Genomic DNA, 27,298 nt, shown 5'->3' on the forward strand with positions numbered 1-27,298 from the left:
TGTCCCTCAACTCTCTCAAGGGACAAGTCTCAGCTCTATCAGTGCTGTTCCAGCGGCGTCTCGCCCGGCTGGCTCAGGTCCGCACCTTCATGCAAGGTGCGTCTCACATCATTCCGCCTTATCGGCGGCCCTTGGATCCCTGGGACCTTAACTTGGTCCTCACGGTATTGCAGAAACCCCCTTTCGAGCCCCTTAGGGAGGTTTCTTTGTATCGTCTTTCTCAAAAGGTGGCCTTTCTAGTTGCCATAACGTCTCTCAGGAGAGTCTCTGATTTGGCTGCGCTCTCCTCTGAGTCACCTTTTTTGTTTTTTCACCAAGACAAGGTAGTTCTCCGTCCGACCCCGGACTTTCTTCCTAAGGTGGTCTCTCCCTTCCACCTTAACCAGGATATTTCCTTGCCTTCCTTCTGTCCGGCCCCTGTTCATCGCTTTGAGAAAGCGCTGCATACTCTAGATCTGGTGCGTGCTCTCCGGATCTATGTGTCTCGCACCGCTGCGCTTAGGCGGTGCACCTCTCTTTTTGTGCTAACCACAGGGCGGCGCAAGGGTCTCTCTGCTTCTAAGCCGACCTTGGCCCGTTGGATTAGATCGACCATTTCGGACGCCTACCAGAGTACTCAGGTGCCTCCCCCGCCGGGGATCAAAGCACACTCGACCAGAGCTGTCGGTGCCTCTTGGGCTTTTAGGCACCAGGCTACGGCTCAACAAGTCTGTCAGGCTGCCACTTGGACTATCCTGCATACCTTTTCGAAGCACTACCAAGTGCATGGTCATGATTCGGCAGATGCGAGCTTGGGCAGACGCATCCTTCAGGCGGCTGTCGCCCACTTGTGAAGTTAGGCTCCGCCTACTTCTTAGTTTTTTTCTGTTTATTCCCACCCAGGGACAGCTTTGGAACGTCCCATGGTCTGGGTCTCCCAAAGGAACGATAAAGAAAAAGAGAATTTTGTTACTTACCGTAAATTCTTTTTCTTATAGTTCCGTATTGGGAGACCCAGCTCCCTCCCTGTTGCCTGTTGGCAATTTTCTTGTTCCGCGTGTTATCACCGGCTGTTGTCGTGGACAGGGTCTCCGGTTGTTCCGGTTCTTACTCGGTTCTACTTGTGGGTGGCTATTCTCCTTCAGCTTTTGCACTAAACTGGCTAGGACTGGCTACCAGGGGGTGTATAAGCTCAGAGGGAGGAGCTACACTTTTAAGTGTAGTACTTTGTGTGTCCTCCGGAGGCAGAAGCTAAACACCCATGGTCTGGGTCTCCCAATACGGAACTATAAGAAAAAGAGTTTACGGTAATTAACAAAATTCTCTTTTTATCTGCCACAAAACCCTTGGTTAATGTGACTCACCGTGCACCCCAAAAAAACTGTAAATGACTCATCCTGCTCTGCTGAATATAATTTTTCAGTCTTTGAAAGGACGTGGTTTGATAATGATAGTGATTTTTTGTGACTGTGCGGAGATATGTAAAAACCAATAACACTCTCCCACCAGATGTAATGCACTCACTCTCTCCTTATCCTTGTCCTCCAGCTGTCTTCTTAAAACAAGGACTCACCTTGTGAAGACATGTGGGATGCATTAAGTACATATGCGTTTCTACGTTTTGTTGGCAGTGAGAATATTCCCAATAAATCCACTCTTCGTGAGTTGCTTGGTAGCTCAAACCTTACTTGACTTCATTACCGACATTTTAAGGCCACTTGTTCCAAACATTATACCAAAAGAGACTTAAAGGGAAGCTGTCACCATAAATGGCGACTATAAGCTGCGGCCACCACCAGTGGAATCTTATATACTATAACATATTCTAACATGCTTTATATAAGAGCCCAGACCGCTGTGTAGAACATAAAAAAACACTTTATAATACTCATCAAGGGGCGGTGTGGTATCCCTATTCTCCGGTACCGATGCCTCCCCTTTCAGCCATCTTTGTCCTCCTTCTTCTGAAGCCTGGGTGCATGACGCGTCCTACGTCATCCACATTAGCCGGCATTGAGATCCTGTGCAGGCGCACTACAATGCTTTGATCTGCCCTGTTCAGGGAAGATCAAAGTGCTCCTGTGCAGGACTTCAATGCCGGCTATTGTGGATGACATAGGACGCATCATGCACCTAGGCTTCAGCAGAAGGAGGACAAAGATGGCCGAAAGAGGAGGCGCTGCACCCAGAGAACGGAGACACTTATCCAACCTCTGCACAGCACTGCCCCTTAGGGGAGTATTATAAAGTGATTTTTACATTCTACACAGCGGCTTGGTCTCTTATATACAGCATTCTAAGATACTATATATAAGAACTCACTGGTGGAGGCCGCAGCTTATAGTCACCAAATCTGATGACAGGTTCCCTTTAATGGAGTGAAAGAATATTCTCATTGCAAACAGCCTAATATATAGGAAGATATCCATACTGTATCATAATTTTGTGATTGCGCATCATGCACCAGTCCTGGTTTGATTTATCATGGGAAGAAGAACTGGGGATCACAAGGATTTCTCTCCTTCTTACGCTTTCATGAAAGAGACTACAAGTTATTAAATAGGAGATATAGGACCCTAGAATACTTAGAACCATCTAATTCCAATTCTTACTGGAGAAGAAACTCCCAGGTAGGATCCTACACAAACATTTGATGGTCTTTCCCCCTAATTACAATTGTTCCCAAGTTAAAAAAAAAAACACCAGTTCAACTTTCAAGCTTTCATTGGATAAAATTGCCTATGACAAACTATCCAATGTATCCAAAATTCAATATTATCTCTCACTGCAGCACCCACATGATTGATTTCACTCCATTAACTGTAGAATTAGCCATCCAGTCATGAGGAATGGGCAAGCAAAGTTAACCAGATCTGCAGAGTCAAAGACTTTTCAAACTGGCTAAAATGGAGCCATGACTCTTTCTTGAACATCAGGGAGCTTAAGGCTATGTGCCCACGATGCGGATTTACCGCGGATTTGCCGAAAATCTGCAGCAGCGGCACTTCCAAGCCATTTCAATGGCATTTTGGAAATGCTGTGCCCATGCTGCAGATTTTTCCGCCGCGGATTTTGATCCGGAAAAATCTGCAGCATGTCAATTATTGTTGCGGATTTTGTTGCGGATTTTTCCCATGCAAGTCAATGCAAGGTGTAAAATCCGCAAGAAATCCGCAGGTCTGTTCCCACAGGCTCTCTTTCCTGCGGATTTGGTGCGGATTTCGCAAACAAATCCGCAGGAAGTGATGTAGGATAGTTCAGGAAGAGGAAGTTTCACCATTTTGTAGTGTAGAGTAGTGGCAGTGTAGTCGTGGTGTGTCCGGACTCTGGATTGCCAGCTAAAAGCAGCTAGTTACAGGCTGCTTGCTTTTAGCTGGCAAAACAGGATCCCAGGTCTTTTTTCACAATTCTTTTTAAAAAAAAAAAATGTGCTCCGCTGTATTTTCACTGTCCAGCCTGATGCAAGCAAGCAACTGAGGGCTGTGCTTCTCAGCGGGATAAGGCTGAAGCATTCTCTGCCCCTCCCGCTGAGAAAAACAGTCCTCAGCTGCCCCTGAAAATGGCGGCTCCGTTGTGAAGCGCCATTCACAGGTGCTGTACCGAGGCTCATCCAGCTGCCCTGATGCATTGGCTGGCTGGGTAATATATTATGGGGTTAATGCCAGTTTTCTGCAAACTGGCACTAAGCCCGAGGTTCATAATGTCATGCCTGTGTAGACACGGCCATTATGAACCTCCGTTTGGTACTAAAGAAAACACTTTTTTTAAAAATTTTATTTGAAAGAAAAACACACACACATCCCTGATTGCCATCTTTATTACTCCCTGAATCCCCCGACGATAATCCATGACAACCCCGAGCCGGGCTCCGATGTGCACCCGGCTGACCCGGGCACTGACGTCAGCCGGTGACAGCAGCCGTCAGTGTATTATTAAATGCTGCACAGCTCTTTTCCGGCAGCTGGGAACGTCTGATATCAGAGCCCTGGTCAGGTGACTTAATTCGCGAGCGCGGGCGGGTCAGCTGACTGCACACCGACAGCTGACGATGTGCACTCATGTGACCCGGGCACGGACGTCAGCCGGTCCCAGCAGCCGTCAGTGTTCGAGATGCTGCAAAGCTCTCTTCCGGCTGCTGGGACCGGCTGACGTCCGTGCCCGGGTCACATGAGTGCACATCGGAGCCCGGCACATCAGCTGGTCGGTGTGCAGTCAGCTGACCCGCCCGCGCTCGCGAATTAAGTCAGCTGACCAGGGCTCTGATATCAGACGTTCCCAGCTGCCGAAAAAGAGCTGTGCAGCATTTAATAATACACTGACGGCTGCTGTCACCGGCTGACGTCAGTGCCCGGGTCAGCCGGGTGCACATCGGAGCCCGGCTCGGGGTTGTCATGGATTATCGTCGGGGGATTCAGGGAGTAATAAAGATGGCAATCAGGGATGTGTGTGTGTTTTTCTTTCAAATAAAATTTTTAAAAAAAGTGTTTTCTTTTCTTTAGTACCAAACGGAGGTTCATAATGGCCGTGTCTACACAGGCATGACATTATGAACCTCGGGCTTAGTGCCAGTATGCAGAAAACTGACATTAACCCCGTAATATATTACCCAGCCAGCCAATGCATCAGGGCAGCTGGATGAGCCTCGGTACAGCACCTGTGAATGGTGCTTCACAACGGAGCCGCCATTTTCAGGGGCAGCTGAGGACTGTTTTTCTCAGCGGGAGGGGCAGAGAATGCTTCAGCCTTATCCCGCTGAGAAGCACAGCCCTCAGTTGCTTGCTTGCATCGGGCTGGACAGTGAAAATACAGCGGAGCACATTTTTTTTTTTTTTTTTTAAAAATAATACCAGTGAAAGGGAACATGGCACCACATTTTTTGGCTGTAAGCTGCGGCCACCACCACTGGGTTATTATATACAGCCTGTTAAAATGCTGTATATAAGAGCACAGTGGTGTTGGCCGCAGCTTTTTACAAAAAAAGTGGCGACAGGTTCCCTTTAAACATTTCTGCCCCTTTATTACAAAATGGATAATGGAGAAGAAAGGAGGGTTGGGACAGGAAATGACATAAAGAGCCTTTTTTTTCCCTTCAAAACAGACTAAGCTTTATTCAGAAACACAATAGAGTACAATGGACAAAATCCGCATCAAAATCCGCATCAAAATCCGCAACGAAATCCGCGTCAAATCCGCACCTATGCTAAGGTGCGGATTCCGGGGGAAAGCTGCGGATTTTGATGCAGAAAAATCCGCAGGTACATTCTACCGTGGACACATAGCCTAACTGTTTTTCACACATATTTTCGACTGTCTTCCATTCCTTACCTCTGGAATTCAGTTTTAAGGGACTTTTTGCTAGATTGGTCTACAACTGTTTTCCGACCCATTTTCGACTGCCCCAAAGATTAGGTCCCATTTGACCAACTACCAATCAAAATTAATGCATAAAGGAAAAAATCCAGCATCCATGTCAGTATAAAATAAAAATTCGTCTTTATTGCAAAATTTCTTTAAAATTCCATAAGATCTTTCTTGAGCATTGATCTTATGGAATTTTAATGAAATTTTGCAATAAAGACGAAGTTTTAGTTTCTAGTGACATGGATGCTAGATTTTTTCCCTTATACTGAATTGGATTTACCTACCTCCTTGCACTGTCTACCTCATATCTCCATGTGGTGAGCTGGAATCTCCCTTTTTCCCAATCAAAATTAATAACTGATCACTAATGACCCCTACAATGTTAATGCTTGGAATCAACAAAGTCCGATATTTAGGAGTTCTGTAATTCTAAGCCCAGGGTCTCTTTTCTCTCAGTATTGGAGGTAGTCCTTTTCCATCAACTTTAGATTTTCTAGACTCTGTTTCCAAGTCACTAGGCTTTCTTAAACTTTATAAAATTCATAGATGCGACCTTTACTGATTAGGACTTTTCCTTTAAAAACCTGTGGGTTGTGAGATATTACACTATATATTCTCTCTTGCCATGCCATACAGGAACAATGTGGTGCCCTAGTGCTATCTTGCAGCTTCAGGCCTGGGCACTGTATTTTTCTCAATTGGACATGGTCCTTGTAGGCTATTTCTATATCTCCATCTCTACTAGAGTATGAGAACAGTAATCAATACCAGGTAGACAGAGATGCGACCACCTTCCTGACACAACATATCGATACTAAGTAGACAGACACAGGACACCACCCCAGCACAACACATCAATACCAGGTAGACAGAGACAAGACCACCTCCCCAACACATTGATACCAGGTAAACAGAGACAGGACTAGCTCTCCAACACATTGATTCTAGGTAGACAGCAAGAGAACATCTATCCCAACTCAACACATCGATACCAGGTATACAAAGACAGGATCACCTCCCCAACACATCAATACCAGGTAGACAGAGACAGGACCTCCTCCCCAACACATTGATACCAGATAGACAGAGAGAACCACCTACCCGACACAAGACATCAATACCAGGTAAACAGAGACAGGAACACCTACCTGACACACACATCGATACCGAGTAGAAAGAGACAGAACCACCTCCCCAACACATCGATACTAGATAGACAGAACCACCTCCCCAACACATCGATGCTAGATAGACAGGACCACCTCCCCAACACATCGATACTAGATAGACAGGACCACCTCCCCAACACATCGATACTCGATAGACAGAACCACCTCCCCAACACATCGATACTAGATAGACAGAACCACCTCCCCAACACATCGATGCTAGATAGACAGGACCACCTCCCCAACACATCGATACTAGATAGACAGGACCACCTCCCCAACACATCGATACTAGATAGACAGAACCACCTCCCCAACACATCGATGCTAGATAGACAGGACCACCTCCCCAACACATCGATACTAGATAGACAGGACCACCTCCCCAACACATCGATACTAGATAGACAGGACCACCTCCCCAACACATCGATACTAGATAGACAGGACCACCTCCCCAACACATCGATACTAGATAGACAGGACCACCTCCCCAACACATCGATACTAGATTGACAGGACCACCTCCCCAACACATCGATACTCGATAGACAGAACCACCTCCCGAACACATCGATACTAGATAGACAGGACCACCTCCCCAACACATCGATACTAGATAGACAGGACCACCTCCCCAACACATCGATACTAGATAAACAGGGACAGGACCACCTCCCCAACACAACATAATGTCATTAACAAACATTTGAAGAATACAGCATTGCTTAATGTTACTAAAATGGTACATCTTAGTGCAAAAGTCAACTTAATTTACTGACGGGGTTATTTTCCCCTTCTTTTATTTCCAAGTTGTATTAAGGGCACTATGAAGGCTTCTTTATTCTTAAGTATCTTTGCATATGCAATATAAGTAACAATAGTATTGAAGTGGAAAAAGACCAAAATCCTGGGAGTGCAGCCGTGTGTTTCAATTTTAGGATCGATATGAGAAAGTGAGGAGTTGCCTCATATTAGGGGAATATTCTCTCCCTGATTCCAAATATCCAGAATGAATTTCTATATCATTGATCCGTGCTTTGAAATCTAATACATATAAGCTGGACTTTAGAAGAACGTATTTTATTGTCCATACGTGGACCTTAATGTCCATTTTTACCGCTGATCTCCTAACCAAACTTCCAGCCTTGTAGATGCATAAGCGACTGTAAGTTCATTATTTGCATTACGGTCCGTATACGGACCATGAAATACGCCTGTCTGCACTGGGACTAACTTGATATGTCATTTCTTTCAAGAGAAGCAACCATGTCCCTTTTTGAATGAAATAACCATCACAAAATGCTGAGTTCCATAGTCTCACTGCTCTCACAGTAAAGAATCATCATCTATGATCTAGAGGTAACAAATGTCCTAGGTACACATGAAGATTCCTAGACCGATTTATGTACTGTGCATTCATATATGTGTACATGGTAATTTCATCCCCTAACACTGCAGGATACATATTGCAGTATACGCCAAATATATTCTAAGAAGAAGTATCGCTAATGCAGTAAGCTGTATTATAACAGTGCCGCCGAAATTTGTATTTATATTACTGCCAGTCTAGTGTTACTCCATTTATATTGGCTTTATTGTAGTTCATTACCTTATTATGTTTTCCACTAAAAAGAGGAATCGATGCTAACAAAAAGTAAAGGTTTACAAAGTTTATCCTATTATATTCTGGTCCCTCTGTTCTCGTTTTCGGTTACATAAATCAGAAAGGAGCACAGATCCGTGTCATTCTAATGTGAACCCAACTAAGCCTCAGGCTCATTTTAAAACTAAGTCATGCATGCACCAAAAACTAAATTAAGTGAATCTGACAACACCGTACAAGACAAAGACGCCATTCTGCAGCTGCCATCATTTTCATTCCCTTTGTCGCAGAGTTAGACAAACAGTTTCTGCAATGGCGAAACGACAAGGTACTGAAATGGCGAAAAATGACAACTTTCATATTTGTACATTTTCATTGAATGTCTTCACCGTAGAAGTGCAGTGAAAAGTAATTAATTGGAATACAAAACTGTCACGTGTATAAGGCTCAGGGTCAGAGTTCTCTATTACCATCTGAGACCTCCACCTCTGGCATGGCTAAGGGAAACTTGGTCTTGGTGGATCTCTCCCTGAGGCGTCTATCCACCCTGATGGCAAGGTACATGGCGGCCTCCAGTGACATGGTTATGGAGTACTGCAGCAAGTAGTCCCTCAGCCGAACAGACAACCCCTGGACGAACTGACTTCAGAGAGTTGTGTTCCATAGGGTGTCCGTGTTCCATGCCATCAGGGTGGATTGATGCCTCAGGGAGAGATCCACCAAGACCAATGTTCCCTTAACCATGCCGGAGGTGGAGGTATCAGATGGTAATAGAGAACTCTGATCCTAAGCCTGTCCTTATACATGTGACATAAACAAATTCAGCTATAAAACATTATCAAAACATCTGAAAACCAATGTCTGAACTACAGCCAACCACATCTCGGTGGAGAAATTTCCTCCTTATTTTTTGACACGTGTGGATATCTTCAGTAGATAAATAGGATATTTTATTCTCATTGTTGTGAGATGTTTATTCCCCCCTTTATTTGAAATAATCTGCCTCATTGGGGATCACAAATGTTAAATGCTGTGTTTTTGACAAAGCGAAAATACCAGTGTCAGAAACTGACCAAAAGCTCATTGTGGGCTCTTATAGGTGCAAAAAGTTCCTTACTTTAACATAAAGTTTGCCTGCTATGTAATCATCGACTTGTTGATGGTTCTTCGTTGCATGTGAGTATGTCACGGGTTAATGGTCATTGACAGAAAAGGAGAATGCTGTGATATCTCTATGGCACAAAGTGTGTCTATCGGAAGAGAACATGTGACTGTCTGAAGAGAGAAGTGGGCAGAGTTTTTCCCGCCAAGGGTGGTTAGTCATGCCTAGTGGTAGAGGTCAGAACGGAAAAATTGTTTTGCTCTGTAACATCCTGTAAGACATTACTGCCTAAGTTTTCCATGGTTCTGTCCAGTAGCCAGTGCAGTTGAGGAAGAATTAAAATAATAAGCTCACCTTGGGGCTGCCAAAGACAGGAAGGTGCAAAGAAACAGCACGAGGAACCCAGTAAACTATAGGAGGGCAACCAAAGGTAGAGAGAAGGAAACCAGGAGAGTCTGATTGGCAAGAAATTAGCCTTTACGTGTGAAGTCTGCCATCCACTTTAGATAGTACTGGGGCGAATATTGGTTCAGCCGATTGATCAGCTATCATTCTTCTCGCCCATACATAGGAGCACTTAACTCTGCAGAGCCCTCCTGTGTTCTCAGAGAGAGACGTATCCCTGGTGGCAGCTTACACTGATGAGCAAAAGGGTAACAATATTTAGAAATTTTGACTTTCAGGCTCCATATCTCACCATCCATTACAGCTTCGAATGTGAGACTTTCTTCATTTGATAGACAATCATCTTGGCTATCACATACATCAATTTGACTTACAACTATTTAGCATATGATTAGTTAAACAGATTTTTGTCATGTCACTACATTGTTAGTGTTTTGCTCCTAAAAATCTAAATTTTAATTTTTACTATTTTGTTAGTGTTTTGTAAATCGACCTTTGGCTTTCACCACTGCCTGAATCCTTCTGGGCATGCTATCAATCAAATTCAACCATGTCTCAACCAACATTTGACCCATGGTCTCTTCTACATGTTCCCGATGTTGGTGCATGCTGGTCGACTCACTTGGGTATGTTTTCAGCTTTTTCCTCAACTTTACCCACAAGTGTTTGACTGCGTTGAGGTCTGTGGACTGTGGGGACAATCCAGCACCTCTACTTCATTGTCATTGAACTATTTCTTCACCAATCTCGACGTGTGCTTTGGATTGTTGTCCTGCTGGAACACTATGTCGTCCCTTTTCATACCCATAGTACTTCGAGTGTACAAAGTAACTCGTCTTGTCGGATACTCACATAAAACTCAGCACTGAGAGTACCATCAATCCTGGTCAAGTATCCAATGCCTTTGGCTGTGAAACAACCCCATATCATCAGGCTTCTTCCACCGAACTTGACACTTGCTTCATTTTCTCGATCCGTTAGCCCCTTGTTCCCTTGTTTCTTCCAAATCCATTTACACTGTCATGCCTCGGGTTTGAGACTCGAACCGGTGACTTTGTGCAGCATGGTAAGTTTCTTTCCATGCTGAACCACAACCCCATTGATCCAAATTCTCATGATATTTTACTTTTTTCCTTTTTGATTTGTGATTATCAGGTGTTTTCACGTGCTTATTTTCTTTGTCCTATCACATCCCGGGTGGTGCTATTTATACATCCTTATACCATTCTCCGCTGGCTATATTTCTATATGGAAGACTGCTAAGAAGTTCCAGCCCTGCAGCTAAAGAGATTTAGGCAGAGACCAGTGTTGTTTTCTCTGTGTATTCTCTTTTGCTTTTATTACACCTACCTTTTGTTTTCTGTTAGGTTGCTAGGAGTTTACCCTTATTTGAATTTATTATTTCTCCTTTGTTCATTTGTGCATGTTTTATGTTTCCAAACTTTGAGTCCTTGTCAATCTGTGCATGTATACTCTTTTTTTTTTTTTTTTTTAGTAATCTTCCCTCTAGTTCTTCAGGAGGTTTAAAAGACAACGCGACTGCCTTTCAGGAGGCTAGATCTGATTTTTGGGTTTCTAGGTGTGCGGCTAGGGATATTTCAGCCTGTGCAGGAATCATTAGGGTGTTGCGCAGCTAGCGATACTAGTCTGTACAGGAACCAGTAGGGTGCAGGTGCGGCTGTGAGAAGCTAGGTTAATTCCTCTTTAACCATGTTGGAATACGTATTTGCATAACATGCACCCATCAGATCCTAGTCAAATGACTTTCGTATTGTAACTCCAAGTCACCAGTTTCCAATCTTCCACTTTTCGTACTTTTTTGCAAACTTAAGCCAACGTTTCTTATGATGATATTGAAGGCCTCTTCTTTTCGGGCCACCATTCCAGACTTGTGTAACGTACATTCCACAGTGCTTGTATGGAAATCTGTGATGTCACTACTATGAAGCATATGAGCCGCCTCCACTGACGGGTTTTGCAGCAGAACTTATTGACCTTGTCATAAACGGACTTGTTGACTCCGATATTTTACATAGCCGTCCACCTCTTAGCTTTCACTTTAGCTTAACTTCATTTTTTTATTCTTTCAACTGTCATGGCCTCACATGATGAAGTTTGGCAATTTTATTGGTCGAGAGACCGCTATCAATGAACCGGATGATGCGGTTTCTCTTTTCTTGGGAAATCTTCTTCATAGCTGCTCCTCATTTCGAACCAGTGACCTTTTGCTTGGGAATCAACCTAATAGCACACTGAGTTATTAGGGAATGTGAGAACAGGTGGTATACAGAAAGAAAAATATGTTTCTACCAACAGGAGCAAAACAGTAACAATGCAGTAACATGACAAGAATCTGCATAACTAATCATATGCTAAATAGTTGCAAGTCAAATTTATGTATGAGGTAGCCAAGATGATTATTTATGAAATGAGGGTAGTCTCCCTTTCGATGAGGTAATGGATGGTGAGATATGGAGCCTGAAAGTCAAAAGTTCAAAACATTTTTACCCTTTTTGTTACTATTTTTCAAGTAAAGAATCTAGACCCTCCTTGTACTTTTTATAATGAATCATTCATTACAAGATCATATGACAGTTTCATAATCCCGCTTCTTTTACAGTATAGAATGCATAGTCTCACTGCTTGTACAGAAGATAATCCATTGTGTCATTGCTTGTAAAGCAAAGACTCCATAGTCTCACTGCTCATACAGTGAAGAATCCATAGTCACAATGTTTCTACAGTAAGAATCTACAATTTATCTGCCCATACAGTGAAGAATCCATAGTCTCACTGCTTGCACAGTAAAAAATCCACATTCTCACGGCTCATACAGTAAAGAAACCAAATAAATGATAGTAACACTGCTTGTACAGTAAAGAGTGCAAAGTTTCACTGCTCATACAGTAAATATTCCATAGTATCTCTGCTTTTACAGTAAAGAATCGCCATCTGTGATGACGATTAAACTTTCTTTCCTCTAGACGTAGAGGATGTCCCCTTTTTGATTCCCTACATCCTAAATATACATGAAGAACAGAGGTTTGTGTTGAAATTATAAAGGATATTTTTTCCACATGCCCCTTTAATAATTTTAAGTATCTTAATAGCAAGCAATATTCTAAGACATATTGGATTGTGACCAACATTTCTCCTGTATAACCAGATTTACTGTATTAAAGGTTTAATGAAGAGATTCTCCACCAACTACTTTTTCACATTATTACTTACAGTTTGTTTGGGTAGGGTGTCTTGAAAACATCGTCCTAGAGGTTTGTAGGTGACAGGACGGGATGGAGCTGCCTTATGTCCTTCAGGGTGCGGGATTAAGTGTTGGCCACCACCTCCTCCTGTTCCGTCCGCTCCAAGACCTTCGATGCGATGAACTTGGATAGTCGCATTGGGAGGGTGATGAACTCGGACATTTAATAGAGGTGGAAGCACCTGAACTATGAGAAGAGAGGATAAAGAATATATACATCAGAATAAATATGGAGGTAGAGATGGACTTTTATAGCTCCATATGGTCATCAATAATCTGTACATTTCTTGGATACATGGAAAATGCTAAGGAAATAGTTAGCCTAAAGAGTATTGGGCAATGGTGACATTCTTCTAGGATATACAAGTGCATCTCAATAAATTAAAATATCATCAAAAAGTTAATTTATTTCAGTAATTCAATACAAAAAGGGAAACACATATATATATATAGAATACACACAGAGGGATTTATTTCTATATATTATATAGAGTCATTACACACAGAGGGATCTATTTCTATATATTATATAGAGTCATTACACACAGAGGGATCTATTCCTATATATTATATAGAGTCATTACACACAGAGGGATCTATTTCTATATATTATATACAGTCATTACACACAGAGGGTTCTATTCCTATATATTATATACAGTCATTACACACAGAGGGATCTAGGGATCTATTCCTATCTATTATATAGTCATTACACACAGAGTGATCTATTCCTATATATTGTATAAAGTCATTACACACAGAGGGATCTATTTCACGTGTTTATTTCTGTTAATGTTGATGATTATGGCTTACAGCCAATGAAAACCCAAAAGTCATTATCTCAGAAAATTAGAATATTATATAAGTCCAACTGAAAAAATGATTTTAAACTCAGAAATGTTGGCGCCTACTGAAATGTCTGTACAGTAAATGCCTCAATACTTGGTTGGGGCTCCTTTTGCATGAATTACTGCATCAATGCGGCGTGGCATGGAGGCAATCAGCCTGTGGCACTGCTGAGGTGTTATGGAGGCGTAGGTTGCTTTGATAGCAGCCTTCAGCTCGTCTGCATTGTTGGATCTGGTGTCTATCATCTTCCCCTTGACAATACCCCACAGATTCTCCATGGGGTTTAGGTCAGGCGAGTTTACTGGCCAATCAAGCACAGTGATACTGTGGTTAGTAAACCAGGTATTGGTACTTTTGGCAGTGTGGACAGGTGTCAAGTTCTGCTGGAAAATGAAATTTCCATCTCCAAAATGCTTGTCGGCAGAGGGAAGCATGATGTGCTCTAAAATTTCCTGGTAGATGGCTGCGCTGACTTTGGTCTTGATAAAACACAGTGGAGCTACCCCAGTAGATGACATGGCTCCCCAAACCATCACTGATTGTGGAGACTTCACACTAGACCTCAGCAGCTTGGATTGTGGCCTCTCCACTCTTCCTCCAGACTCTGGGACTGTGATTTCCAAATGAAATGCAAAATTTACTTTCATCTGAAAACAACACCTTGGACACTGAGAACAGTCCAGTTCTCTTTCTCCTTGGCCCAAGTAAGACGCTTCTGGTGTTGTCTATTGGTTATGAGAGGCTTGACACAAGGAATCCGACACTTGTATCTCATGTCCTGGATACGTCTCTGTGTGGTGACTCTTGAAGCACTGACTCCAGCAGCAGTCCACTCCTTGTGACTCTCTCACAAATTTTTGAATGGCCTTTTCTTAACAATCCTATCAAGGCTGCGGTTATCCCAGTTATTTGTGCACCTTTTTCTACTTTTTCCATCCACTCAAATTTCTATTAATATTCTTGGATACAGCACTCTGTGAACAGCCAGCTTCTTTAGCAATGACCTTTTGTGGCTTACCCTCTTTATGGAGTGTGTCAATGACTGCCTTCTGGACATCTGTCAAGTCAGACGTCTTGCCCATGATTGTGTAGCCTACTGAACCAGACTAAAGGACCATTTTAAATGTTTAGGAAGCCTTTGCAGGTGTTTTGTGGTAATTATTCTAATTTTCTGAGATAATGACTTTTGAGTTTTCAACCTTAAAAGAAATAGACCACTCTGTGTGTAATGACTCTACATAATATATGCATTTCCCTTTTTGTATTGAATCACTGAAATAAATTAACTTTTTGATGCTATTCTAATTTATTGAGATGCACTTTTACCACCATGGTGTAATCAGTAGAGGTCTGAGCACTGTGGCTCCTTAAGGCTACTTTACACGCTGCGATATCGGTCCCGATATCGCTAGCGTGGGTACCCGCCCCCATCTGTTGCGCGACACGGGCAAATCGCTGCCTGTGCCGCACAACATCGCCTAGACCCGTCACACATACTTACCTGCCCGGCGACGTCGCTGTGACCGGCGAACTGCCTCCTTTCTAAGGGGGCGGTCTGTGTGGCGTCACAGCGACGTCACTGAGCGGCCGCCCAATAGCAGCGGAGGGGCGGAGCTAAGCGGGACGTAACATCCCGCCCACCTCCTTCCTTCCGCATAGCGGCCGGGAGGCAGGTAAGGAGAGGTTCCTCGTTCCTGCGGCGTCACACATAGCGATGTGTGCTGCCGCAGGAGCGACGAACTACATCGTTACTGCTGCAGTAACGATAATCAAGAATGGACCCCCATGTCACCGATGAGCGATTTTGCACGTTTTTGCAACGATGCAAAATCGCTCATCGGTGTCACACGCAGCAACATCGCTAATGCGGCCGGATGTGCGTCACCAATTCCGTGACCCCAACGACTCCGCATTAGCGATGTCGCAGCGTGTAAAGCCCCCTTTACACTACTTGATTGAATGCCAGGTAAACACTCAATCTTCTTTTATTAAAAGGTGTCTCTAGGCTCAGAACCTGCATCAATTTCATAAGACCGTGGGTGGCTACAAAGATGTGTCTTGCTCTGCTGGACCAAATATGTCCATGTAGTCCTACAGGAGCATTAAACACTTGCTGACATGTCACCCACACTTAAAACTGATCATTGGGGGTATTTACGGAATAACTTTAAAGGGATATTCCCAAAATTGTAAGTTATCCATAGGATAGGGAATAACTTACTGATCACTAGGAGTCAGAATACTATGACCCACGGTGATCCTTAGTTTTGCTCTCTGGATCACTGGAGGTCCAAACAGTAATTTATTCTTAATCTTTCGGTTAGTGGATGAATTGCAGTTTTTGGAAACAACCCTATAAGTTATGTTTAAGGTTTGTAAAAAATATACCTTCAGCAGAGCTGTGTCCAGGTCCCAGTGGTACGGTAAGAGCAGACTGGCTAATTTTCACCCCTTTGCCTTCAGGATCATCTTCTCCGGTAATGACTTGCACAGCATAGACTGCATGTTTCCCCGAGGATGCCTCCATTCCTTCTCCTTCACCCGTCTCACTTGTACTTCGCCCCACACCTCCTCCAGGAACTGCAGGGAACTGACAAAATCTCCCTGTGAATTCTGGAGGGCACAGACAGTGATTGTTGGAGGAGCATTGGCCACCGTTCATGCACGGTATGGGGCAAACCACTGAGAAGAAGAGAACAGATAACATATAAATCTCTATAAAAACAACACAAAAACATCTTAATATAAAGCATAAAGAACCCTAAATGATTAAAGTTGTAAATTCATAGATAGTTTGCTTTTCATATTGAACAAAAAAGATTTCGATTATTTCATGCTAATGTTTAATTTACCATAGATGAAAATTATTTTTTTTTTACAGTTGTTTGGTATAGTTTTACAGCATTTACTATATAGTAAAACTGATGTGAACTTCATTTTATCGATCAGTACAATTATGGCAATACCAAATTACATATTTTTTTATTTGTCATATTTACAACCTTTTCACCACTTTTTTTTTTTCCATTTTTTTGGGTCAAGGTAAATTACCTTTTGATAGTTTGTACCTTCACATACACAATACCAAGTATGTTTATTTTTTTATTGCTTTGAATGTTTTATTTGAAAAATGGAAAATTTTACATTTATGTTCTTTTTAGATTTTTAACCTTTTTTTTTTCAAACTTTTATTTTGTCCAGCTAGGTGACTAAAATCTTTTTATATTGCAGCATATTGTCCTACCTGTATTTTTCTGTTAATTCTTGTTTGTGGTATTCTGCCCATTGCTACTGTGCTCTCCTATTGGTATCCCACATTTAAGTTATGGGTGTCAGATCAGGTTATAGAAGGGTGCTCTCTTCTTTGTCAAACCGCCTGGCTGCAGCTGCATCCAGGAGATTATGCTGTCGAGGGGTTATATTGTCATAATCGAATATGAAAAGGGTGAACTTATTTTATTTATTTTAATCTTTAAAAAAAAAATATATATATATACATATATATATACAGTTAGGTCCAGAAATATTTGGACAGTGACACAAGTTTTGTTATTTTAGCTGTTTACAAAAACTTGTTCAGAAATACAATTATATATATAATATGGGCTGAAAGTGCACACTCCCAGCTGCAATATGAGAGTTTTCACATCCAAATCGGAGAAAGGGTTTAGGAATCATAGCTCTGTAATGTATAGCCTCCTCTTTTTCAAGGGACCAAAAGTAATTGGACAAGGGACTCTAAGGGCTGCAATTAACTCTGAAGGCATCTCCCTCATTAACCTGTAATCAATGAAGTAGTTAAAAGGTCTGGGGTTGATTACAGGTGTGTGGTTTTGCATTTGGAAGCTGTTGCTGTGACCAGACAACATGCGGTCTAAGGAACTCTCAATTGAGGTGAAGCAGAACATCCTGAGGCTGAAAAAAAAGAAAAAATCCATCAGAGAGATAGCAGACATGCTTGGAGTAGCAATATCAACAGTCGGGTACATTCTGAGAAAAAAGGAATTGACTGGTGAGCTTGGGACCTCAAAAAGGCCTGGGCGTCCACGGATGACAACAGTGGTGGATGATCGCCGCATACTTTCTTTGGTGAAGAAGAACCCGTTCACAACATCAACTGAAGGCCAGAGTTAAATTTGCTGAAAAACACCTCATGAAGCCAGCTCAGTTCTGGAAAAGTATTCTATGGACAGATGAGACTAAGATCAACCTGTACCAGAATGATGGGAAGAAAAAAGTTTGGAGAAGAAAGGGAACGGCACATGATCCAAGGCACACCACATCCTCTGTAAAACATGGTGGAGGCAACGTTATGGCATGGGCATGCATGGCTTTCAATGGCACTGGGTCACTTGTGTTTATCGATGACATAACAGCAGACAAGAGTAGCCGGATGAATTCTGCAGTGTACCGGGATATACTTTCAGCCCAGATTCAGCCAAATGCCGCAAAGTTGATCGGACTGCGCTTCATAGTACAGATAGACAATGACCCCAAGCATACAGCCAAAGCTACCCAGGAGTTCATGAGTGCAAAAAAGTGGAACATTCTGCAATGGCCAAGTCAATCACCAGATCTTAACCCAATTGAGCATGCATTTCACTTGCTCAAATCCAGACTTAAGACGGAAAGACCCACAAACAAGCAAGACCTGAAGGCTGCGGCTGTAAAGGCCTGGCAAAGCATTAAGAAGGAGGAAACCCAGCGTTTGGTGATGTCCATGGGTTCCAGACTTAAGGCAGTGATTGCCTCCAAAGGATTCGCAACAAAATATTGAAAATAAAAAATTTTTTTTTGGGTTTGGTTTATTTGTCCAATTACTTTTGACCTCCTAAAATGTGGAGTGTTTGTAAAGAAATGTGTACAATTCCTACAATTTCTATCAGATATTTTTGTTCAAACCTTCTAATTAAACGTTACAATCTGCACTTGAATTCTGTTGTAGAGATTTCATTTCAAATCCAATGTGGTGGCATGCAGAGCCCAACTCGCGAAAATTGTGTCACTGTCCAAATATTTCTGGACCTACACACACACACACACACACACACACACATACACACACACACACACACACATACATACACACACACACACACACACACACACACAAACACACACACACTTTTTCCCTGAAAATAAGACCTACCCTGAAAATAAGCCCTAGTGGGACTTGTGGAGCTTTTTTAAGTATACTTAAAATATAAGCCCTACTCCAAAAATAAGCCCTAGATGTAGTTCCATAAGGAAGTGTCCAATCAGCTAAAAAAATTAAAGAATACAGCAGGACTCTTTATCAAAGAAAGCAGACACCCCCAAAAAGCAGACCCCCCTAAAAAAGAAATGCACTCTCTAGACCCCAAAGAATTACAGTTTGCAAGTGCCGATGGTGGATGGGCTCTCACACAGAGATCTGCATTGCTGTCAAGTTCCTCACCGTTCCAGCTTCATTGCACTGCAGCTCTCACAAACAGATTGTGTACCAGTATCACTCTGCCCGAGTGATACTGCTTCCAGTCACAGGGGAAGCCAACCACTGTAGAACGCAAGAGGACCTGACAGCAATGCAGATTTGTATGTGAGAGCCCTTTCACTCACCAACTCTAATTGTTTGGGGTCTGGTAAGTGCGATTCTTTTAGGGGGTGTCTGCTTTCTTTTCGGGGAAAACTTAGCAGTGCATAATAATAAATGTAAGCAGGTAATTTAGACCTTTGTAAATATGCTATGTGCTCCCACTATAGGACTGGATCTGTACCACGAGAATAACAGATCAGATAAGATAATGTGCGTCTGAGCCAGTAATTGGAGAAACACAAAATGTTGATGTTCCAGAATGTGATGACATGTTATATTTGAATAAATGTTGATTTTTTTTTGTTCAAGAATAAATGTGGATTGTTGTGCATGGGAAAATATAAGACAAATTAAGCCAGATTGCATCTAAGCAAACAATAATATAAGACACTGTCTAATTTTCAGGGAAACACCGTACATTAGACAGGGATAAAAAAAAAGTTTGTAATGATAGAGAATATACTTTATCACTCCATTGCGCTCCTGCGCATGTGCACTTTGATCTCTCCTGCTTAGGGCAGAGCAAGCAACTGTAATGCGTAGGCACGAGGAAAGGTCAAAAAACCGCCTGCAAATGTGCACTACAAGCTGGGCAGATCAATGTGCACAGGAGTAGGAGCGTAATATAGGCTTCTGTGTGGATGACGTAGGAAGCGTCATCCAGATGGGGTTTGGAAGAAGGATGGCGACTACATAAGATGGAGGAAGCGACAGACCGAGAGCAGCGACACCAATCGGACAGCCCCCTAGGAGAGTATAATACAGGTCTTTTTTACATTCTAGAGAGCGGCCTTTACTCTTATATACAATATTCTGGAATTCTGTATCTAAGGGCTCACTGGTGGTGGCCGCAGCTCATAAGTTAACAACCTAGTGACAGGTTCCCTTTAAGTCTCTTTTGGTAAAATGTTTGGACAAGATTTGGAACAAGTGGCCTTAAAACGTCGGTGATGAAGTCAAGTAAGGTTTGAGCTATCAAGCAGCTCAATAGGGAAAAACCTGGTGACAGGTTCCCTTTAAAAAACAAAAAGCAGAATACCCAGTAGAACAATGGTAATAAAATAAGTGCAAAAAATGGGCATTCTTGAAGTCTCCTTTAAGGCTTGGTTCCCACTTTCCCTTTATATTTGCTATTCTCTTCTTTGGGGTGATTAATATCATAAATATGTATCAGTCAATACTGTTGGGTGCTTTATAGAGAGGAGAATAATGGAAATAATTACAAGAGTCTGGGACCATGAAGGACATTAAAATCTAACCCTAAAAACATTAGCAAACGAACGTGGGTGACAATTAAACCTTTTTTCCAGAGAAAATGACTGCAATCAACTACAATAAAAAGTGTGCGACACAGGAAAGAAAGGACGTGGATGGCCTTCTAATCACACGACAGGGACAACTGCAGTGTTTACCAAAGATTTCAGAAATGTATTTCCATTTTAGAGCCCAGGTATATTTTTATGCCTTTTACAATTCTCTATCATTATCATCACCGACATGGAAATTCCTATCGGATTGTGTCATGGTGCCAACCCTGCTGGAGGACGGCCAATTCTAATCAGTGGGCTGCAGTAAAAACCATTATTTCCGTATTGTGTGTAATGTCTGTATCATTCTTTTACAGTATTACTCCTTCTCAACGTAGAGACCTTCTTCGTACCTATGTACACACAATATACATTGGATGCATAGAAAGTTTTCTTGTCTCTGTGCCACTAGAAGGCAGAATATCGACTATGGGTTAATTGCTATGTGTTCCTTCCATAGACAGGAGAGGAACAGATACTCACCCACTCTAAATCCAGACCCGGTGAGGGTATCCGTGGAGCCTCCATTCTCAGCAATCAGCGTCATGTTGCTCCCTGGTTTGCAGACGTCATGACAATAGCCTTTGTGACATGTCCTTTTACATACCACGGGGGCAAATACCACCTTGAAGCGCTCACGTGAAGTAGTCAAAGAAAAGTAACAGGAAAATGTTCCCAACCAGAGGATCAGGATAGAAAGTGAAGGACAGGAACGTGCAGGAGCCATCCTTTAATTGCCCACCTAAAACCCAAAAACCTCCCCTGTGTGTTGTCTGATTGTCTATGTGTATCTAGTGTTGTCTATTCGACACCTCGATGTCGCTGGTTGTCATTGCCCGTTACCTTTCACGATGATCTTAGTTTTCATGTCGAACAAGTAACTTGACCTGAGGGTTCTCGAAAAGTTCAAGAGGGTCCTATGTGTCCTTGTGCATAGTACAAGTTCAGACTTCGCTTCTTGACCTAATACTTTCTGGACAGATACTCAAAAGTCTCTTCACCTACATATCGGTCTCTGCAGTCGCTATATTGTCCCATATAAAGATCATGTAGATAAGGTAATACCTTCTTCTAAGATCTAACGTAGTGTTCTACTCTTAGAATGTTATTACCTACCAGTAAATTAAACTGGCTCAGAAGAAAAAAAAGAAAGAGAGACTGGAATGTGAAAAATGACGATGAAGAAATGGGAAGAGGAGATATGAAAAAAAGTAGTCAAGAGACAAAGAGAAAGTTTTCCCGGAGAGATGCAGACGTACACATAGACAGTGACAGTCACTGAAGCCGGAGGCTCTGGTAGAAAGGTTTTCCGGATGAGAGCAATGTCTTGAGAGCAGCCAGGGAAGAAACAGAGAGTGAGAAAACAGGAAGACGGAGGAGGGGGAAAAAGGGAGTAAGAGAGGCAGGCAGGGGAGGAGGGACAGGCACTGAAGGTGGGAGTAGTCTGGAAAAGAGGGAGAACAAAAAAAAGTTACATAGAACTAAAAGTTTAGAGTAAAAGTACAGAGACACAAAGAGCTACAGTAAGTGTGGGCATGGTGACACAATCATAAAGTGTGACTACGGAGCCCGGCTCTAGGTGTAGAGACAGGTAAAGCAATTAGACAGTCAGGAGATGTATTTATGAGACATTACAACTTTTTATATATAATGTTTATTTAATACTTTACACATGTACAAACAATTAAATCACAGTTATAAAAGCCTTCGAAAAATGTTTTCAACCCCACAGGAATCTGTCATAATGAACCCCCCTGACACAAATTCATCATATGTCTTTCTTAAAGAGAACCTGTCAGGTGCAAAATGCACCCACAACCCCGAGCAGTTCTGGGTGCATATTGCTAATACCTGCCTAACCGTCCCTGAATCTAGTACCATATGACGTGCCTACGGGATCGCCGGTCACCCGTCACCATGCCGCGGTTCTTCTGGGTCACCGCGGTGGCCTTGCCCGGTTCCGTTACCCAGTCGGTGTCAATAAAGGCTGGAGAATGGGGATGATGGGGGTAGTTGTTCGTGATGCCACCTGTGGCATGCGGCCAGTTATTAGCCGCCGCTGAGGGAAGTCTCTCTTCTGGAGCAGATGGGGGCGTAGCTTGGATGTCACAGCTCTCCACGGGTCGAGCTACTCCCCAGGGAGGATGATGGTGTTCGTAGTCGTCGCCTATGGCGGACGGGCACGAGGCAGTAATGGGACGACAGAGAGGGTGCAGTTCAAGTTCTTTTTACTCACTGGACACACACTGCTGTTGGAGTGCCGGGCTACGGCTTGATGGGCTTCAGCCGATCCTGGATATTTTGGAGGTCGAGGCCGGTGTTTCCTTCTGTGTGTCTCTTTGCGAAGGTTTCCCTCCACCCCAGCTTCTGGGCCGTGGAACTGGTCACGGGTGCCTTCCGCACTCACCGCGATCCCTGGGATTCCCCTTCTTTCCTGAGAACCCGGGTTGAGCCTCCAGCTCCAGACCACGGGCCCCAAACTATCCGTGTCTCCTATTGCTAGTCTCTGAGTCCGTCCTTACTCGGACGCTGTCTGGTTCTAACTGCTGTTGTGTGAGAGATAGCTCCTAACTCCCCTGTGGGTGCCCCGCCTCCCAGATTCCTGAACTAGCGGGCAAGAGGTCCCATACCTCGTGATGGCCACCCCAGCACCTACCCTAGCCCGGTCCCAGTGGAAGAGCTCCCGTGTTATGTGTTGGATGAGTGTTTTGGTGGTGGTTACCGGTGACGACCTCCTCCGTATCCGAGAAGAATACTGCACCTCGGGTGGGGCGCAGTACCCTGTGGTGCCTGAAGCCTCAGGGGCGTCACACATAGATAAAGAGATCTTTATAAAAAGTATTTTTAAATAACCCGTATGATATGCTAATGAGAACAGGGACTAGTCACAAGGACGTTAATTCCTGCACTCATTCCGCCTTCTTGGCATGTCAATGCCCATTGCCTAGTGTAATCAGCAGTGACGTGTGTACCTGTGTTCGTTGTCACCGCATCAGATGCCGGGCAGTTCGCATGATCAGATGTCACCGCACTTTCGGTCATGCACACTATGAAACCGGGTGTATGCGTCCCGGCTTCAGAGAGGTCTAGTGCACATGACCGGAAGTGCGGTGACTTCTGATCATGTGAACTGCCCGGCATCTAATGCGGTCACAACGGATACAGGTTCGCGTTTCACCGCTGATAACGCTGGGCAATTGGCTTTGAATAGCATGTTAGAACGTCCCTGTGGGCGTGCTAACATGCTAATAGGGTGGAATGAGCGCAGGAACTAACGCCCTTGCGACTAGACTCTGGCCTCATTACCATATCATAAAGGATCTTTAGAAATACTTTTTCTAAAGATCTCTTTATCTATGCTATTGCATACAGGGACAGTTTGGCAGGGATTAGCAATATGCACCCAGAACTGCTTGTGATTCTGGGTGCATATTGCTCTTGAGTCCTGACAGGTTCACTTTAATGGGGGTTATTTCTTATTACATGTGTAAAAAAAAAAAAAAAAAGAAAGCAAAGTGGTTGCAAAAATAAGTAACTTTGCTATTTATATCTTATTAAAAATCCTCTGTTTTCTCTACAATGGAGAGATTTAAAAATATATACAGTATATTCAATAGTGTATTGATCACCACCAAGGTTATCGGATGAGATGGCAAGGAGTGCATGCTTGCAAGTTGTGCGACTGGTAAGTGCTACTCTGAAGCTGGATAAACAGCTGGATCCTTGGAGCTTCAGCGGACCTGTGCTCCTCCAATGTTGCAGAGGCAAGCAGCCTATCCTAAGAGCAGGTAGTTTCTGCTGTGGCACAGACTGTGCTGCCAGCCTGAACAGTCCATCTTCAGGAGCACACCGCCACAGCAAGTAGGAAGCCAGGACACAGTGAAGAGGTGTGCTCCTGAAGGTAGGAACGTCAGAAAAACCTTTTAACTTTGCGCTTACTTTATATTCCCTTACTTTATATTCACTTTATAAATTGTATGTGTGTTACATGTTAATTGTGTGTATTCTCCTCCCAGTTAAGTGCTATTTTATGACCTACCAATCAAAAGTCATACATGATCCTTAATCACTTGTCCCACGCCCTGATCAGGCAATGTTATTTTGAGGTTTCTTCTGATCTCTTGCATGCACTGGTGGCCGCAGACAGAAGAGGGCCCCTTTGCAAGAACAGTATATTGGCCCTATGAAGTCCAATGGTTCATCATAATGCACAATCCTACCTCTTTTGGAGGTAGAAATGGCCCCCCTTATCCCTTGAGCCCCTGCATGCAGCTGCACAGGTTGCACCAATGATATATCCGCCCATGCTTGCACGTCTGGGGCATCAGATTCCTGCATCATTAATGTGACTCCTCTGACTTCTTGGTGTGTTTAAGCAAAGTTGATCCCTCTTTTTTGTCTTGCTGTTCAAAGGACTTGTGTCTACTTTCAGCTGCAGTTGCAATATCCTTCAGGAATTAAAAAGAATCTGTCAGCAGGTTTTTGCTATGTACTGTAAACTGAAGCCAGTGTGCTGCCCCCGTGCCAGCAGCCGCCGCTGCTCGGGTCCGGACCCGCTGTTTGTGTCTGTGGCTTGAGGGATCTTCCGGACCCGGGGGTCACGCGGACACGCCGAATAAAAAGTGGGGACGTAGATGTACGGGCTAGGCCGTATTAAGTTTGTGACTGCACCCACGGTGTGTGGTGAGGTGGGACACCACTGCTGCTGTTGTGGGGCACCCGGGGGAGATGTAGTGGCAGCTGGATGTTAACCCCTCCGTGGGTAGGGATGGTTGCCCCGGGACCCAATGTCTTTGTGCAGGGTATAGCGATGGCAATGGCCGGCACGCCCGAGCAAGCAAGGGGAGGTTTGGTTACTCACAGTAAATGAATCACACGAGTCTTTTGGTAAACCAAGGTGCTGGTGGCCGGCCGCCACGGCCGGTTGCATTCAGGTTCCCCACCTGAGATGGTGGTTGCTGTCCTTTTTCCTCTGCACTTGTTTTGTGTACGGTGGACTGCCTGGTCTGGAACTCAGGAGCCCGCTCCCGGCTGGCTGTGGCCTAAGGAGCCGTGCCCGCAGACGCTGGCCCGTGGGATCTATGGGCCCTGGCGTTGGCCTTATTCCTATCGGTGGGCTGTTGTCTTCTTTAGGGACTTTGGGAGGGACAGGACCTCTAATCCTGCCCTCAATCGGTTAATTAGCTAGGCCGCTGGTTTCGGTCCTGGCTTCAGGGTCCGAGTACCCCCTCTGTACTACGGTTTCCGGGTCAGTTCTCTGTGTCAGTAGCAGCGGGCTACAACCCTGTCCCGGTCCACCTCGGATCTGCCTAGCCGTCTTCACGTCTCCTGCTGACGGAGACCACCGTCTGCCACCTAGCCAAAAGCACCAGGGCTCCGACCCTGGCACCGTTCAACTTGAACTTCCTCTGCTGGAGTTACACCTAGCTCCAGTGCACGCTCCTCTCAACTTGAACTACAAAGCTAATCTACTTGTTTTCCCTCCCCGGGCTGTCTAGACCCCGGGGTGGGCGTGTCCAATCGCCTGGTCCCGTCCACTGGTGTGCCTATCTTTCCCTAAGGGCTAGGGTTTCAGGTCGGCTGTGTGTTACCTAGGTGAGGGAAGGTGTTATGCGGGGGCCTATTTGTAACTACGTGGTTTTGCCAGTGCGTCACACCAGCATGCTGCAAGGCTTGACACAGAAAGTTCAGACATGCCTCTTTTGTCACAGTCCCATCCTTTGTTTATTTGCTACGTTTGTTTAAGAAGCTGGACACTTATCATTACAGGACTAGAAGTGCACTTTTGATGCTCACTGTCAATGTACAATCTCTATTGAGAGCCTGGTGTAGGTGGGGGCAGATCCCTGGCTCTGAACAGCTGTACCCAATAATCTAAGTGATACATCGCTGGATTCAAAATCTTTTTGCCTACATCATGCTGCTCTGAGATGAGGTAGCAAAAACCTGCTGACGGATTCACTTTAAAAGCTGTAAGTAGATAAGCTCAGTTCATAGACACAGAAAGAGTCTAGCTTAGCTATTGAAATGAGCCCGTCAGCCATCCCCCTTCATACACGTCAACTGACATGGGTGAGGTGTTTAGCTTCCTTTGTGTAACTTAATGAAATCATAGTAAAAGTACAGTGTTTCTTTTTACAAGTCTGCAGTCATATACAGTGGCTGCAGACGTTTGTCCCGACTCCTGCAGACGGAGACCGCCGTCTGCCTCCTAGCCAATGGCACCCGGGCTCCTACCCTGGCGCCGTTCAGTTTGGGGTATTCGCCTCTGCTGGAGTTGCACCCAGCTCCAGCCCACACTCCTCTCCAACTTGAACTCTAACACTTGACTCACTGTTTTCCCGCCCCGGGCTGTCTAGACTCCTTGGTGGGCGTCTTCCAACCGCCTGGTTCCACCCCCTGGTGTGTCTACCCAGCCCTGAGGGGGGTGACTAGGGTTGTAAGGGTTGGCTGATGTCACCTGTGAGGGAAGGGTGTTGTGCAGGGGCCTATTTGTGACTATCTGGCCCGGCCATTAATCACTGCTGAGAGGATATATATAACATTTTTCCAGTTTTTTGGGGGAATGTCCCTGTGCTCTCAGTCTTCACTCAAGAGAGAGGAGCTGGGTGCCGTAATAGTCATGTCACCCATATAAGGTTTGGCCTATGTATTTATTTATTGGAGTCTAAGATGGGTTG

At 44.0% G+C, this 27,298-nt stretch overlaps 1 protein-coding gene across 1 annotated transcript in view; it reads right to left on the reverse strand.

Annotated features, from left to right (window-relative positions):
- Positions 1-21,965, reverse strand: part of LTBP3 (latent transforming growth factor beta binding protein 3) — a 108,521-nt gene extending 86,556 nt beyond the window's left edge. The window contains exons 1-3 of the mRNA XM_075326182.1: positions 21,102-21,965; positions 16,125-16,418; positions 12,854-13,071 (exon numbers count right to left, since the gene is read on the reverse strand). Coding sequence (XP_075182297.1) covers positions 12,854-13,071; positions 16,125-16,418; positions 21,102-21,345 — 756 coding nt within the window. The 5' untranslated portion in view covers positions 21,346-21,965. The remainder of the gene's footprint in view (positions 1-12,853; positions 13,072-16,124; positions 16,419-21,101) is intronic.
- Positions 21,966-27,298: the final 5,333 nt, after the last annotated feature.

The sequence above is a fragment of the Anomaloglossus baeobatrachus genome, chromosome 10 (assembly GCF_048569485.1).
Source record: "Anomaloglossus baeobatrachus isolate aAnoBae1 chromosome 10, aAnoBae1.hap1, whole genome shotgun sequence".
Taxonomy (NCBI): Eukaryota; Metazoa; Chordata; class Amphibia; order Anura; family Aromobatidae; genus Anomaloglossus; species Anomaloglossus baeobatrachus.